This window comes from Panthera pardus, unplaced genomic scaffold (assembly GCF_024362965.1).
Source record: "Panthera pardus isolate Hobbes unplaced genomic scaffold, ASM2436296v1 HiC_scaffold_11, whole genome shotgun sequence".
NCBI classification, from domain to species: domain Eukaryota; kingdom Metazoa; phylum Chordata; class Mammalia; order Carnivora; family Felidae; genus Panthera; species Panthera pardus.
Window position 1 is genome coordinate 62,896,553 of NW_026526666.1, and position 15,823 is coordinate 62,912,375.

General features: G+C 50.8%; 1 protein-coding gene across 8 annotated transcripts in view; it reads left to right on the forward strand.

Moving 5' to 3' along the window:
- SSBP3 (single stranded DNA binding protein 3) overlaps positions 1 to 15,823 on the forward strand; it is a 163,299-nt gene that overhangs the window by 36,327 nt on the left and 111,149 nt on the right. For 2 of the 8 annotated variants that reach the window (XM_019449189.2, XM_053895018.1), the window contains exon 2: positions 10,385 to 10,566. The exons of 4 other annotated variants lie outside the window; for them this stretch is intronic. In XM_019449189.2, coding sequence (XP_019304734.1) covers positions 10,426 to 10,566 — 141 coding nt within the window. In that variant the 5' untranslated portion in view covers positions 10,385 to 10,425. Of the gene's footprint in view, positions 1 to 10,384; positions 10,567 to 13,523; positions 13,647 to 15,823 lie in introns of those variants that run through there. 2 more of the 8 variants (XM_053895023.1, XM_053895032.1) reach the window with 2 other exon arrangements.

Here is a 15,823-nt window from a genome sequence, read left to right on the forward strand (position 1 = left end):
CCTAACAGCTGTCTGTTTCATCACAAAGCCTCTGATTTGGTGTCTCGTGAAGGGCTCCCATAAGCCTCTGCCCTCCCATGTCTTTACACACTTTGTGTCTTCCAGTGATCACCAGGTAGTTCACTGGTCCCTCATGATGGAACATTAAGATTGTTGCCGGTTTTCTCGTGTTGTAAACAGCACTGTGATGAACGTCCTCGTGGCTATTTGTGCACATAGATGGGATGGTATTCTTAGATGTGGAATAGTTGGGTCACATGGTATCCACAGCATGCTTTATAACCACAAGTGCATCAGAATTGCCACCACATCGCTTCATAGCCTCCGAGGTTCACTTCCCAGCGTCGTTCTTGGCAAAAGTATTAACCAGCGGAGTCGGAAGACGCCGGCTGCACAGGCAGCCTTGGCCTAGGTAACCAGCACCTGGGAAGTCAGAGGAGGGCCTCATGTTGTTGGCCATGCTGTCTTATCTGGCCGGTCTGGCACTGAAGGGCCCCGACCCCTTGTTCTTTCTCCTCTCACCCTGCTGAAGCTCCGCTCCAGCGGCCGGGACTTCATACATATTAACTGACTTAGATTGAGAGGTTTTTTTCCCCGTGTAAGAACTTGGTAGTGGAGACCCATTTGTATGAATGCTTTTTATGTCCCTGAAACCTTGTGCAAGAGGCACAGATTGGACTACAGAGACAATGGGGTATCAGGGGCCTCGTTTACAAGAAGGTTTCTGTCGCCACTTTTATTGCCTGGATCCTGCCTGGCTCCTAAAGGGTGGTTGGTGTTCTGAGAGGGGGGTGGGCGAGGGGCAGAGGAAGAGGGAGGGAGAGGATCTTTAAGCAACCTCCACACCCAGTGCGGAGCCCCTGCGGGGCTCCATATCATGACCCTAAGATCATGACCTGAACCGAAATCAAGAGTTGGACACTTAGCCAACTGAGCTGCCCGGGAGCACCAGGGGTGGAGGTTTATGGGCAGCAGCAGTGGTTGGTGGCATTCTTTTTTCCCCTCTTCCTTTTGGCTCAAGTAGATCATTTTGGAGGAGGACTGACTCGTGGATATGGACTAGAATGAACCCTTCCAATGAGGGGGAGGCAGCCACACTCTGGCCTTCTGTGTGCAGATGGTGCATCAGAACTTTGTTTGCTGCTTCAGATGAGCCCCGTGAGATCACGTGGTCCCTTTCCTGCTCGAGGGACCTAAGGCGCTGAGAATTTGGGTACCGTGAACAGTGTCACTCAGCTATAAGAGGGACAGTATTGGGACTGGCAGCCTGGTTTGTCTGACTACAAAGCTGGATCGTGCCACGCCTTTTGTCCAGGAATCTCTAACCTTTATTCGAATTAAGTCTGAGTGGTTACAGGTCTTGTAGGAGATGAGTATAACGTGATTCTTAATTTTTAATTATGTGAATAGCACCTTTTTTTTAATGTTTATTTTTGAGAGGGAAAGAGAGAGAGAGAGAGAGAGAGAGAGACAGAGCACGAGCAGAGGAGGGGCAGAGAGAGAGGGAGACACAGAATCTGAAGCAGGCTCCAGGCTCTCAGCTGTCAGCACAAAGCCCAACGTGGAGCTTGAACTCATGAGCTGTGAGGTCATGACCTGAGCCAAAGTCGGATGCCACCCAGACACCCCGGTACCCAAGTACTTCTTGTGTTAAATACTGCTAAAATGCAGAGGTGTATAAAATAAAAAGTAAAGAGCACCTCCTTGCACCTTGCTGCCCTCTTTCTTCTGACAACCAGACTTAACCTTCTGGTCCCTTTCTTTGCATTTACATGTATTAATATCTGCTCTGGTTCAGCCCTGAAAGCCATTTCAGTTCTGACAGGAGGCCTTATTGCGTGCCCACTCTATTTCTTTAATTTCAGCAAACCCAAATTAAATAGCAGCATGATAACTCACTGTAACTTTGGGTAAGTCACCCATTCATGAGAAAGCATCAAATCTCTCGTCCATATACTTGGGGTAAGAGTCTGGAGCGTCACAGGGTTTTTGAGAGAATTATGAGCCAACAATGTAATGGTCTGGTATAAGGCACAAATGAAGGTTCGAGAAAGTTACCTGAGATTGTGCCCCCGCATTGCAAGATATAGGAATGGACGTAGTTAGTTACTCTGCCTAACTCAGAGTCATGTGGACAACAATTATATAAATAGCCATGCATACAACATAAGCTATAAGTAAGCTATAAATGTCACCAGAGAGGTGTTAGCAGCAGTTGGAGCCCCGGGCTCCAGTGGGGGAGCAGTTAAACCACGGAGGGTATTAGGGAAGGCTTTCTGAAGGCAGTGCTCTCCAAGAAGGAGGGGTGGGGGGGCCTTAATAATGCTAACTTATTCAGCCTTGACTTTGTGTCGGTCAGTGTTCACCACATTTTATGTAACCTAACTCATCTTACCCACACGAATAACTATGAGGCGAGAACTGTAGTTTTATAGGCGAGGAAACTGAGACACAGAGAGGTTAAGCGGGCCGCCCTAGGTCACACAGTAAGGGTCTGAGCGAGGATTTGAGCGTAGGCATTCATTGCTCTCACTGGCCGTGCTGCACAGCCCACTGGATTTCAGGGAGAGTCAGTCCGGAGGGGTGTAGCAACCAGCATGAGCAAGGCTGGGGGGTGAGGCCGCTGCTGGCAGAGCTGGGGATGGCCAGGGTGTGCGGGCGGGTGGGAGTGGCAGTTCATGACATGGCTGGATAGGGTGATTGCAAGCACGTCAGGGAGCACCTAGAGCCATTAATATCTGTGATAGTTGGGCCTCCTCCCCTCCCTGCTCTGTCACTTGAGTGGGGGAGTAGCTGCCCTTCCTGGCATCTGCCTTGCGAGTGACAACTCCCAACCTGCCTGCCCTGCTCTCGGGCCACTCAGTGGCTCATAGACAAGCTGCCTGCTGTTCCTCAGTTTGTGTTTGCCCTTCCCTTCAGCTTTTCGAAGAGTAGAGTCGTGTCAGGTTGCTGGTCATTGCTTGTTTTTGAAATTCATTTAAGAAAATCTACTTCCAGGTTTGTCTTATACTAGCCATTACACACACACACACACACACACACACACACACACACACACACACACAGGCATGCATACCTTCCTTGAGGGAACCATATTGGTGACACGACAGAGCATGTCCTCACCTCTCGTACCTGTGGCTGCCAAGGGCCTTTCGACATTGTGTGTGATGCCCTTGCACTTTGATTGCTTCACCGTGCGGCACAATGGAGCCTCTGTCAACATGCCAGCTAATTAATTTTCACTTTGTAATATTGCTTCACCCCTATGCACTGTTCACGGTGTCCAGGGTTTTCCCTGGTGCTGGTTTGAGGAAGGCTCTGGAAAGGGAGGATGTGGATGTGAACCCTCCCTCCTGCCCCTTCTGCGGAGGCCTGGGTCTTTCCCATCTGCATTTCCCTCTCAGCCTGATTTCCAGTAGCTGTTTTGGGGGAAGTGCTGGGCGCTCCTTTTGGGAGAGGTCTTAATTATTAGAGTGTTAAAATGAGCACAGACCTCTCTAATTTGGTCTCCTCAAGGGCAGAGTTGTGTGAGAACCAAGAGAAGCTGAAATTGCAGACAACTGGTAAAGACGGGCTGTTTGGGTTCAGCACTGCCAAGTTCACTACCACAGTGGCGAGGAGGGGTGGGCCTCTGCCTGGGCAGGGAGAGGGCGGGATTTGTAATTAGCACATGCACTTTGGGTATGTGGAAGGGGTATTTCTAAAGGGCTTAAAATAGTGTGTCTTTTTGGATATTAATTTGCATAGGCCATTCTGTGTCGCCTTCCCCTCCCCATTTTTTACATTGCTGATGTTAAACTTGGGCCAGGCATTCACATTTGCAGAATTGAATTTTCTGTTTATATTTTTCCCCCCGTTGCTGGTGTTTTATTATGAGAAGCCTCACCTATTGTGTTGTGTTAAAAGGAGTGCTGGGTTGGAAGGCAGGAGGGACCTGTCAGTCTTTCTTGCAGCCTGACCTTGGCAGGTCACCTCCTCCTCTTCGTGCCTCAGTTTCTCCATCTCTGAAGTGGAGGTGCCAAACCAGCTATCCTCATTCTTTGAAACCCATCTATTATTACACCCTTTGTAGTGGGTTATGTTTGACTCCAGAGTAAGGTTTAGCAAGCTTTTTCCGTGCAGGGCCACGTAATAAATATTTTAGGCTTTGTGGGTTGCATGGTCTCTGTCGCAACTACTCAGCCCTGCATCGTAGTGCAAAAGCAGCCGTATATAATACAGAAATGAAGGGGTGTGTCTGTTCCGGTAAAACTTTATTAACATTTGGCTTGTGGACTTTAGTTTGCCAGTCCTAGCTCTAGAGTGTTCTCTTTGTATTTGTTTTTTAATGTTTATTATTAATTTTTGAGAGAGAGCGTGAGCGAGTGTGAGTGGGGGAAGGGCAGAGAGAGAGTGAGACATAGAATCCCGAAGCAGGATCCAGGCTCTGAGCTGTCAGCACAGAGCCCAATGCAGGTCTCGAGCCCAGAAACTGTGAGATCAGGACCTGAGCTAAAGTCAGACATTCAGCTGAAGAATTTCTTCAGGGAAGAATGTCTTACTTGAGTTAGGGACCAACCTGAGCTCTCCTGAGGCCCAACCTTGCCACGAATCTGGTCTGCCCCCTAGGTTTCCACTCTGGTAACTGGGAGGTAGTCTGTCCAGACTCTTGGAGAGCAGGAGTGTCTAGCTCTATGCAAATTACCCTGTTCGGAAGAGTTGTAAGATTTGGCAAATCCCAGCTTAAGTCTGATTAAGGAAACTCTACCACAAAACAGCATACTTTTTCCCTGTATCCTTTCCTTCTATATTTTCCCTGTGATACATCTTTACAGGGAGAGGGAAAAAAAAAAAAAAACACAAAAAACAAACCCTGCTTGCTTTTTGTCAGCGTATGGCTTTCTTAGGCTTTTATTTCAACATTAAAAAAATCAGTGGTACGTGGGGTTGTTTCAGGGACAGCACTGTTCTGCTCCTTGCTCATACACAACTTCTTGTTTTTTTAAGAAACTACTTTGAGAGGCTACTTCTTTGAGGGCCTGAGGACACTGTGGTTAGTGGGGGTAAAGGAGTGTAAATGAAGGTTACCCCTCTTCTTTGTAACTGTCAGTGTGGTATCAGATGGCTGATATGGTAGCAAGATCGTCCCTCATTTCTTTGAATAGTGCTAAATAATGCTTTTCTTCCAGGTGAAGAAGTGCTCAGTATTCACATTATTGCTGAGGGCTGTCACGTGTCCTCTGTTGGTCCTTCTCTTGGGAGTTGAGGAGAAGGGAACATTTGTACCCATTTCCCAGATTGGCAAAACAAGGCAGGGTGCCATTGAAGAGCTTTGCAGTCTGGATTGGAAGTCTCACGTGGCTACGACAAGCCAGTGTCTTTATCGTTTTCCTGTGGAACTGAGATGTGACTCCGCAGACAGTATTTGGGGGTTCAGGGGTGCTGTGCTAGAGTGGGCTTCCTAAGGCCTGGTGCCTCCCTTCCCAAGAATGCCCTCCAGAAAGTGGAGCATCCTTACGGTGGAGGCTGGGAGGGTTATGCCCCTCCCACTCTCCCAGACTCCCCATGGAAGTGTGCAGTCAGAGTGACACAAGAGTGTGCTGTGCAAACACACTTTGAGACCCGTCACTCTAGCCCCCCACCCCCATCCAGTCAGATTAGTGACTCCCGGGAAGCGCACAGCTCTTATAAATGTGAGGCTCTGCTGTTATCGGGTGGAGGGGGGAGAGAAAGGGGGAAAAAATCCACCACTAAAAGCAGAACTAACCCCTAGGGCAGCCTAGCATGTGGCTGAGATACTCTGGCAAATGTTTGGACAGCTTAAGAAGATAAACTAGGACTTAAATAAATAAAACCAACTACCTGGTCTATGAAAAAAAAAAAACAACAAGGTAGATTTGGGGGCCTGCTATTTCCTGAAGCTTTCAAGGCCGGGAGCACGTGGGGTGGGAAATGTACCATTGGGTGACCCTTCCTGGTGGAATAACTTCCTTCTCCGGGTCGCAGGAGCCCGTGCCTGTGTATAGGGCCCTCCTGGGGGAGCCTGGGGTGGGGTGGAGGTTTCAACCCGGTGGAGTCCTCACTCGCCACCCTCTGTGGCCCTGAGGAGGGCCTCCGCCCAGATGCCCCTCCTCCACTCATTAGCTAATTGGTCTTTCCACAGAGCAGAGCCATCCCTGGTGTCCCCCAACCTCCTTCCTTTGCCAGGCCTATTTTGGGGGACGAGAGGACTGTCAGTGGAGAGCCTGCTCTGTGGACTGACACCACTCAGTGGACATGAGGAAAGTTTTTTTTGTTTTTTGTTTTTTTAAATTTATTTACTTTGAAAGCGCGACAGAGCAGGTTCCGTACTGCCAGCACGGATCCCGATGCAGGGCTTGAACTCAACGAATGGTGAGATCACGACCTGAGCTGAAATCCAAAGTCTGACGTTTCACCGACTGGGCTGCTAAAGTAATCGGTACACCCAAGGTGGGGCTCGAATCCATAACCTCGAGATCAGGCATCGCATGCTCTCCCAACTGAGCCGTCCAGGCGCCCCCTGAGGAAGCTTGCTCTTACTTGAGCAGCTACTTGTGCCGGGGATTGTCCAGGGGTACAGTGTTGGCAGCAGCCCCCAGCATGCTCTTGGGGAGCTCATGGTCCAGAGTGAGGAAGTGAATGACTGGTGAGGAAAGTGGAGTTCTTCCCCCTGCTAGGGTACTTGTGTGGATGTGTTGGTCGGTGGTCTCCTCTGCTTGTCCTAACCGTGGAAATCAAAACCTGGGTGAAGATAATCAAATGCGATGCCACACTGGGAATGAAAAGGGGTACATTCTAAATATTTCCTGAAACTACCCAACAAATACTTGCTAGGCTGTGAACCCTTCTTTGCTGAGCTCTTTTAAATATGTCCCCAGTCTTTTCCCAGGAGAACTTCTGGTTGCCTCCTAATTTTAGCGAGGAGGGAGAGGTGACCCTGGGGGTGGGAGGGCAGGAGGCTGGCCATGCCTACCTGTCAGGGAGAGTTAAAAATGAGGTCTTTTACCTTTTAATGATAACGCACATTGCCCGGCAGTATCCTAGTGGTGTGGAGGGCCTGAGTGTGTCCCGTAAGTCCAGTAAGGTCACTTGTCTTGATTTTGGCTGTCACTTGTGCTGCTCATAGGTATTGTGTTGATATACACCACGGATTACGGCCTTGCTTGTTTTACTGGTGGGCTGTGGGGAGGAGGGTGAGCAGGCTCCCTACCTCCTGTCTGAGGTCTGGGAGGGCTTGCTCTATTGGGGGCAGCATGTCTCTGCTTATTCCACTCCAGCCATCAGTGTGGGTTGAATCGCAGCTTCAGAAAGGCTCTTGTCTTCCTTTTAGGGGTGTTCAGTTTTCCAAATATTTCCCCTCTCTCTTCTTCAAACCTTCGTCTGTTTAGTCTTCTGAGAAGGAAGCAAAGAGCTTGAATGAACTGCATAAGATTAAACATTTACATCTTTGTAGTCAGGACAGGCCAAGTTATAGATCGTGAATCTTCAAATAACGTTATTTTGGGAATTGGTCTTGACTATACTTTGGTCCCGAATTGGCATCTCCCATTGAGGATAGAAGTTCATCGTAAAGTGTAGAACTGGAAGTGACAGAGGTCCTTCTGTGAGTGAGGGTTTGTGGAACCTCACTCTGGGCTAACCTTAACCCTTGCAAGGTGCTTTTACGTGCGTTATCATATAATCCAGACTGCCATCTGAAGAGGTAGCTTGGTGTGGTTCTCCATCTTGCACATGGGGAAGTTGAGGCTCTAGGAGGTTCAGTGACATCCCTTAAGTCTTGTGTCCTGAGCTTGAGCTGGGATTTAAGCATATGGGTTCTAAAGCCTGTGCTCTTTCTATGGCACCACACTGCCTCCTAGCTTCCTCCTTTGTGGCAGCTCCTGGGGGGACCCGGACAGGCTTCTGATTAAAGCCATTTGTGTGGCCAGCTCACCTGGATCACAGATGTGGGAACCCGTAAAAACTGGCTGAGGACCCCTGAGCCCCTCTGGCATTATTATTTTATAGCTGAGAAAAGATGCCCCATAGAGAGAAGTGACTTGCCAAGATAGTACAGTGAATGTGTTTGCTGATGCTTTTTAGAGGTTTGTTGAGTGCATTCCTGGTGTCAGTGTTGTTATACCACATTGTTGGGGAGAAAGCAGTGAACAAAACAGACCAAAATTCCTACCCTTGTGGAGCTCAAACTGAGGGTTCCATATTCCCATGCCATAACTTCCTACCCTCAGCTTCTAGACTGCTCCTTTATCCCACCATAGATGCGGGGAATGCAAAAATAATTTTCGTGTAATATTTTGAGCCTGAACACAAGGAGAGAGGTGAATCAGCGGGAGAAAAGAAGTTATGCAATTGACTCTAAAACTAAGGGAAAAGATACTTGGTCTGCTCATTTGTTTTAAATACCCATTCTTTCTACAAGTCAGTCTGTTCTTTCTTTTTCTTTCTTTCTTTCTTTCTTTCTTTCTTTCTTTCTTTCTTTCTTTCTTTCTTTCTTTCTTTCTTTCAACTTTTAAAAAATGTTTATTTATTTTTGAGAGGGGTGGCCCAAGCAGGGGAGGGGCCGAGAGAGACAGGGAGACACAGAATCTGAAGCAGGCTCCAGGCTCTGAACTGTCAGCACAGAGCCCGATGTGGGGCTCGAACCCATGAACCATGAGATCATGATCTGAGCCAAAGTCAGGTGCTTAACTGACTGAGCCACCCAGGCGCCCCTCTACGAGTATTTCTTGAGCACATGTTATGTGCTGGGCACTGTTCTAGGTCCTCTGTATTCGGCAAGTGAACAAGGCCCTGAAGGAGTAGCAGTTACAATACACTTGGTTCTCACTGACACCCAGCAGTGGCAGGAGGTCGAGCTCTGGCTTCGTGGTGATTACCGATTTGTGGTCTGAACATTTTCCCAGCATGGGTGGTGAATGTTGATCTCTGTGGCCACCCTCTACCCTCAGCGTGCCAGATTGGGTAATGTTGGTGATCGATTCCAGCATGGCACCCCACCCCCCCCCCAAAACGGAGAATACCTACCTGCCTTGTTTCTTACACGGGGTCTGTTCCCCGACTCATTTTCTGATCCTCTGCTCCACAGAGGCATCCTAAGCATTTGAGTTTTTACATAATGGAGTTTTCCTTCCTTATCCAACTTCTCAGTCACCACCTGCAGCTTTGGCCACAAAAACAGTGACCTCTGCAGCGGGGAAGAATTTGACCAAGGATGTCTGGGGAGACTTTCTATTTATAAAACACCCTCCGCAGGTTAGTGAGGGGCAGGAAGAACATGTTCATGTCCCCTTAGGAGTCCTACCCACCCCACCCCCCTTTTAAAGGAAAAGCTATTTTATTATTTATTTTTAAGGATATTTTATTTTTTAATGTTTGTTTAATTTTGAGACGGAGAGAGAGAGCATGCTCACACAAGTGGGGAGGGACAGAGAGAGAGGGAGACACAGAATCTGAAACAGGCTCCAGGCTCTGAGCTGTCAGCACAGAGCCTGACGCGGGGCTCGAACCCATGAGCCGTGAGATCATGACCTGAGCTGAAGTCGGACGCCCAACCAACTGAGCCACCCAGGGGCCCCAAGGATATTTTATTTTTTAATGTTTGTTTAATTTTGAGACACACAGAGAGAGAAAGAGCGATCACACAAGTGGGGAGGGACAGAGAGAGAGGGAGACACAGAATCTGAAGCAGGCTCTGTGCTGTCAGCTCAGAGCTCCACATGGGGCTCAAACCCACGAACCATGAAATCATGACCTGAGCCGAAGTTAGATGTTTAACAGACTGAGCCACCCAGACACCCGTAAAGGGTATTTTATTGAGAGAGACAGACAGAGAAAGAGCGTGAGCAGGGGACAGGCAGAGGCGGGGGGCGGGGGGGGGGGTGTAGAATCTCAAGCAGGCTCTACGCCTAGCACAAAGCCCAACTTGGGGCTTGATCCCATGACCTGAGCTAAAATTAAGAGTTGGATGCCCAAGTGACTGAGCCACCTTGGTGCCCCAGGAAAACCCATTTTAAAACATGCACAGCCTGAATGCTCCCCTTTGCATTTTCTTCCCATCAGCACCTTACCATTTGATAATCTCTAAAGTCCCTTCTGAACTTGAGACTCCCTGGCCCAAGTTTTCTTTCCAGTGTCTGCTTCCCCTTCAGTGATGGGGAACTCACTACCTGACAGGGCAGCACATTTCAGTTTTAGACAGTTAGAATTAGTGTCTGTTCTTGGTATTACCACCACTAAGTAGAAAGACTCCCTCTTCCTTATGACAGCTTTCTTGGGGGGGGGGTTAATTATAGCAACTCATTCATGTTCTCTATTCTTCCCATAAAACTCCCCCACCTGCACCAGTGGGTTTCCATTTAAAATAGCTCCTGTTCTGTTTTGGAAGGCTTCTCTCCTGGCTTCTGGTTTGCCAATGTTCTTCTGAAAATGTGGCTCCCAAAACTGACCTCCAGCCCCACTCTTTGGCCCGGCACCCTCGAAGTGTCTGGAGTTGGCAAGAGGGAGAAGTGTGGCAGGGGCGAAGATGCTCTTGAGTCAGGAGCTGGCCGCGATCCGCTTTGCTCTGTGGTAGGTATTAAGTGCGTTCCCAGGCCTGTTTCCTGCTTCCAAATGCCAACATCCCTGCCTCTTATGTGAGGTTTAGCTTAATCCCCAACCTTACCTAAATGTTACTTCTATTATTATTCAGAGCTGTGGGTAGAATTTCCCTGTGTTGTTGAGAGCGTGGGTGGGGACTCCTTAGCAGGAGGCCCACTCTGCCTGGAATCCTCCTCGCTGGGTTCTTTGTTCAAAACCCCTGTCCAGCCAGGATGGTGCTGCTCTTCTAACGTTGCTTATTCGAATGTCTTCAGAGATTAGACGGGACGACTCCCTTGGTTCGCCAGCAGGGGATACTGGGGTCCAGAGGGTAGATGTCAGCTTGTCCCCATTCTCCTGTCACATGGCAAGTGAAGTTAGCCTTTGTAGCTGGAAGGCTAACTTAGCTGGAAGGCTAAGCTGGAAGGCTTCTTGCATCTTTTCTTGGTACTCTCTCCCACCCTGGAGTCTGGAGCTGCAGCTCCTGAGAAAGGGTCTTTAGTTTGCCGGTTGTAGAATTGAATTGTCTGTGAGGGTTCTGGCTGCTCAGCCCTGGCCAACAGGTACTGGGATTTGCACAGAAACCCTCATACCCTGCCCTTGCTTTCCTCTGTCCCACCTGAGCTGGTGGGCTGGCCAAGCGTTAGGGGCACACCTAATGAGAATCCAAGGATCCGGTGTAGCCATCAGATACTGAGGGCCTGCTGAGCACAAGACGGGTGGAAAGCCGGCAGAGTACAGGGGATAGTTGCCATGGAAGAGGTGCTCCTTGAGGGCCAGTAGTTTTCACGGTTGTATGCATGGTGCCTGGTGCCTGGCACATAGAAAGTGCTCGACATGGATTTGTTGAGGGAACCAAAGGATTTGGATAGATGAGACCAAACAATGGATAAGCTTGGTGGCAGCCTACCCATCTGGTGGGCTAAAATGGAAAAAAGCCGATTCCTTTTTATCTTCCAAGTGTTCTTGGAGCTCCTGCCCCATCCTGGACCCTGCAGAGGGATATAAAGGTGTGGTCACAGCCCTGCCCTTGAGTAGGTTAGGGAAGGAGACCCCAATATAAGGACCCCATGTCTAGATGGTAGGGGAAGTTAGCACTGGTTGCCCAACTGCCTTGGCTTTGGAGCGTCCTCCTTTGAAGGGCCCCTCCCGGCTGCTCCTGGAAGTGTCCCCCAGGTATGACGGTGGCCAGTGCTTGCTGCCAGTGATAAAACTCTAGCCGAAGCTAGAGTGCCCTCCCTTCCTCTTCCCGGGGATGTGGCCTACACTTAGCCGCCCCCACCCCACAGCCGCTCTTCTGCTCCTCTTTAACCTGACTGACCGGCTGCTGTGCGTGCAGAAGACCTGGGTGACGGGTGAGCATGATAATAAAAATCCTCACTCCTCTCTGGGCGCCGTGCCGTTTGTGGTACGTCTCGTTAATCACTTGGCAAAGAGAACATTAGTGCTTTAATTCACTGGACTGGATTTCCTCCCAGGTGTCCCCCGGCGGGGGTGAGAGGTGGAGGTGGCCAGGCTGGCTGGGCAGTGCTTGAGGCGGAGGTGAGGTGACAGGGTGGGCAGGGTTGCATTTTCTCCTTTTTCTGTCCCAATAGAGCCAGTACAGTGCCTGGGAACCCCCTCCCTGCCCTCCAGAACACACTACTGAAGCACTGCCCACCCCCATGTTGCACATCCTGCCCCCTCCTGCCAGTTCTCCTGCCCAACTTTCTAAGTGAATCCAAAGCCTTCTGTCAGGAGAGGGGCTGTGGTGTGTGCCCAGCACAGTGGCCTCAGTTTCCCCTTGCCTGCTTTGGCGGGGTGGCGGGGGTGTTGCGTTAGGCACTCTGGGGAGACGTGGGCAGTGCCTCCCACCCACTGCTGCTGCCCAGCCTGTCCTTTGGGTCCTGGGTACCTGGCTTTCTTCCCTTTCTCTCCTCCCTCCTACCCCCTTCGCTTCTGTCTTTGCTCTCTCGAGGAATCAGCCCCCCTTCCTTGCGTCCTTCCGTCCAGGGACCCCTTCTCAGCCCTCGGGGAAACCACACAGGCCTCCTGTGCTCCCATCGGTGGGCCCTGTTCCCTGTCTCCTCCAAGTCTCCCCCCACGGAAGATATGGCGTGAGGCGAGGGGGCCTCACCCCCAGTGCCGAAGCCCAGCCCGGGTTTTTCTGCCCCTGCGTGGTTTTATGAAGTTTCTCCTGTCAAATCCAAGAGGCTGAGGAAAGTCATCTTAAAGATTTATTCCTCAGGGACCCCCTGAACTCTGGTCATTGAGCACAAAGAGGGTTCAGTGTCTGGGGGTGGGTGGGAGACTCTCCCTCTGGAAGGAGGGAGGGAGCGGCCTGGGCGGTTGCGGGAGTGGAGGCCCCTGCCTGTGCATCTCCGATGAGTTGCAGATGTGGGGGGTCAGGGGCTGGAAGAGCCAGCCCCCTGAGCTCTGGCTCCCCTTGGAGCATATGCACCGCAGTTTCCGGGAGCTGTGTGTGTATGGTGGGGGGGGGGGTGCGCCGCGGGGAGGTGGGAGCTTGTTTGGCAGCAGGCGCCCATCAGACAACTGGAAAGTGCCAGTGCTTGCCTGGCCATCTGTCCCCCTCCGCCTGGCTCCTGTCCGCCTTCTGCTTACCACAGAAGGGCCCGGCAATAGTCTGCAGCGCGAGGGCACGGAGCCTGGCCGGGAGGGGCAGGCACGGTCCCATCTTGCCTTTGTTTATTCCCATCTTGTCCCCAGCTCCTGTGCTCCGCGCGAGTTGCCAGGTGCCTGAAAAGTTTGCTGTGCTGCCGCGCTCATCGCGGTGGTTTTGTGGCAGGACGATGGGAAGGGAAGGTGGATGTGTGCTGTTTTGTCTGTTTGCTTAAGTGAGACCTTCGCCCTTCCCCCCGTCCGCTGTTTGCCTCCGTCCTTGCTTTAATTTGTAAAAGCACCGCCAGAGCCAGAGCCAGAGCCAGAGCCAGAGCCAGAGCCGGCCAACTCTCCATGGTTTGGGCTCATCTGCACACCACCCTCCTCGAGCTAGTTAAAGGGTTAAAAATTATGGGGAAGTTCAGCCGGCACTTGCAAGATATGGTTGCCGTAGCAACAGGCCTTCTAATCTGGTAGGTGACCTGAGAGACTGGAGAAGATGTAGGGGTTGGTTTGGCATTTCATTATTTCATGAGGCTGCCTCTCCAGCTGGTTTCTCTGCTGAGCTTAAAGCTTGCTGTTCCTGCCACTAGAATTACTGGCACATTCCAAAACAACAGTGTTGATGGCACTAGCAGTGCGTTAATGGGGGTCTGGCCAGGCAGGGTGGGCGGAGGAGAGGGAGCTGGGTTCCAGGAACCCTAACGTGGGACTTGTCCCCTCGCACAAAGGGGGGGGGGGGGGCGTGGATAGAAGGGTGTGCGCTCAGGTTCGCTTTCCTGCATACAATAGCTGCCTTCTTAAAACACCACCGTGTAAACGGAATCCTGTTTTTTAGTGCCCTGAGAGGGACTGGCTTTTTAGAAGGGTTTTCAGGGAACTTGTTTAGTTGGACAAAAATCCTCTTTAAATTTTGGGGCCCCTGTGTAAGGTGGGGGGATACCCCCCCCCAGGGCAATATCTACACTTGGTTTTCCCTCCTCTTTCACTTACCTCCAGATGGATGTGGTCCAGAAATTCGGTTCAGTTCAACACATTCATTGCGCGTCTCCTGTGCTCCCAGCCCCGTGCCCAGAGCAGAGAGAAGTAGGACAGAATACCTAGTTCACACCACTGTCCTGGCCAGAGAGGCTCCCAGTCTCCCAGTCTGTGAGGGGCCTTCCTTTTAGAGTGACCTTGTATTGAGGACACCTTTCTCAGAGGGGTTTGCTCTGTTTCTCTTTTCGCCTTGGCTGTGATTGCCCAGAAATCCATGGGCCTGGTAATTGGTATGTGTAGATGCCGTGCTTTTCTAAGCACCGTGTCCTGCGTAGAGTTCTGTGTTAGCTCGGACCCCGGTTCACAGGGAGTTCCAATGGGTTGACTTCGTGGGTTTCTTGCTTTCCTCAGTTTCTTCCTTCTAGAGAGGTTGAGCATGCCTGAGATTCGTGAGGGAATTTTAGGTGGTGTCATCCCTCCCTTTGAAAGAGCGAGGTCTGTGTGTTAAAGGCCTGGCGGGTGGCTGTGGAGGTTCACTGTTCCCATTTCATAGATGCAGAAGCTGAGGACCAGAGGCAAGGGCATATCCACTCTTGGGGCTTCTGGATCCCAGACGAGGACTTGCCCCCACTGTGCCAGGTCCTTGATGGCCTGTCCGTCCACTGTGTGTATGGCCCGTGTGTGAGAAGGTTGGGCCAGAATATGTGGTTCTTGGTGGGTGGGAATTTGGGAGATTGGGAAGTGCACTGTAGAGGTCAGAGGGACAGGCACCCTTACATGATCAGGAGAGTCCATGGATGGTAGGGTGCACTGGCCACAGGCTTCGGTTTTCTGGTTCAGAGGATCGGGTTGGGCCAATGGAATGAGAGACTCACCCGTTGCTGGCCAGCATGGCCCATGTTGGGATGTGGGAGTGTTCTGGGGAGGGCACAGAGGTGCCACCTGCAGCCTGTGTGTGACCAGCTCAACTTCTGGTCCCCATGTGCTTTGGGTGGTCGGTCCCCTCTGCACCACAGTCTCCCATCTCTAAAACACTGGAATTGACTTCATCATATTCCGCCTGTCAGGTCCCTCGGTCCACGTCGGGGGGTAGAAGCAGCATCTTGGCAAAGTTCCCTCTGTACTTCTGGGCCTCAGGTTGGTTTTTCAATAACGTAGAAGGTGGCTTGAGGGTTTTGCCTAGTTTTTATCGGGCTTGGGTGTAATTTTGACCAATTCAGTGCATTTTAATGCATTTTAAGCCCTTGTCCTTGGGGGAGGCAGGGATCAGGCCACATCTTGGGCCTCGGAACCCTGCCCACCTTGGTCTGACCTCCATGGACTCTGGAGATGGTAATCAGAATTGGGTTCTGCTTCTGCCTGTGGTTCACTTGGATACCCAAGCTCTACTTTTCCTACACAGAGAGACCTTGGCTTGGGGTAGTGGGGGAATTTAGCACGTCCGCAGGGCCTTTGTAAGTGAAGCATCTCAGAACCACCAAAGGAAAAGATCTGCAAGGCTGAAGCTGCTGGGATTGGGCTGTGTGTCTGTGTAGATCGATGGGTGTGTGTGTGTGTGTGTGTGTGTGTGTGTGTATGTGTGTGTGTATAAGTGGGTAAGTCACTGGGTGGAGTGGGGGCGTGCGGGTTCAGGTGAAGATTTCTGGGACCTCTGGGATATAAAAGTAGAGGT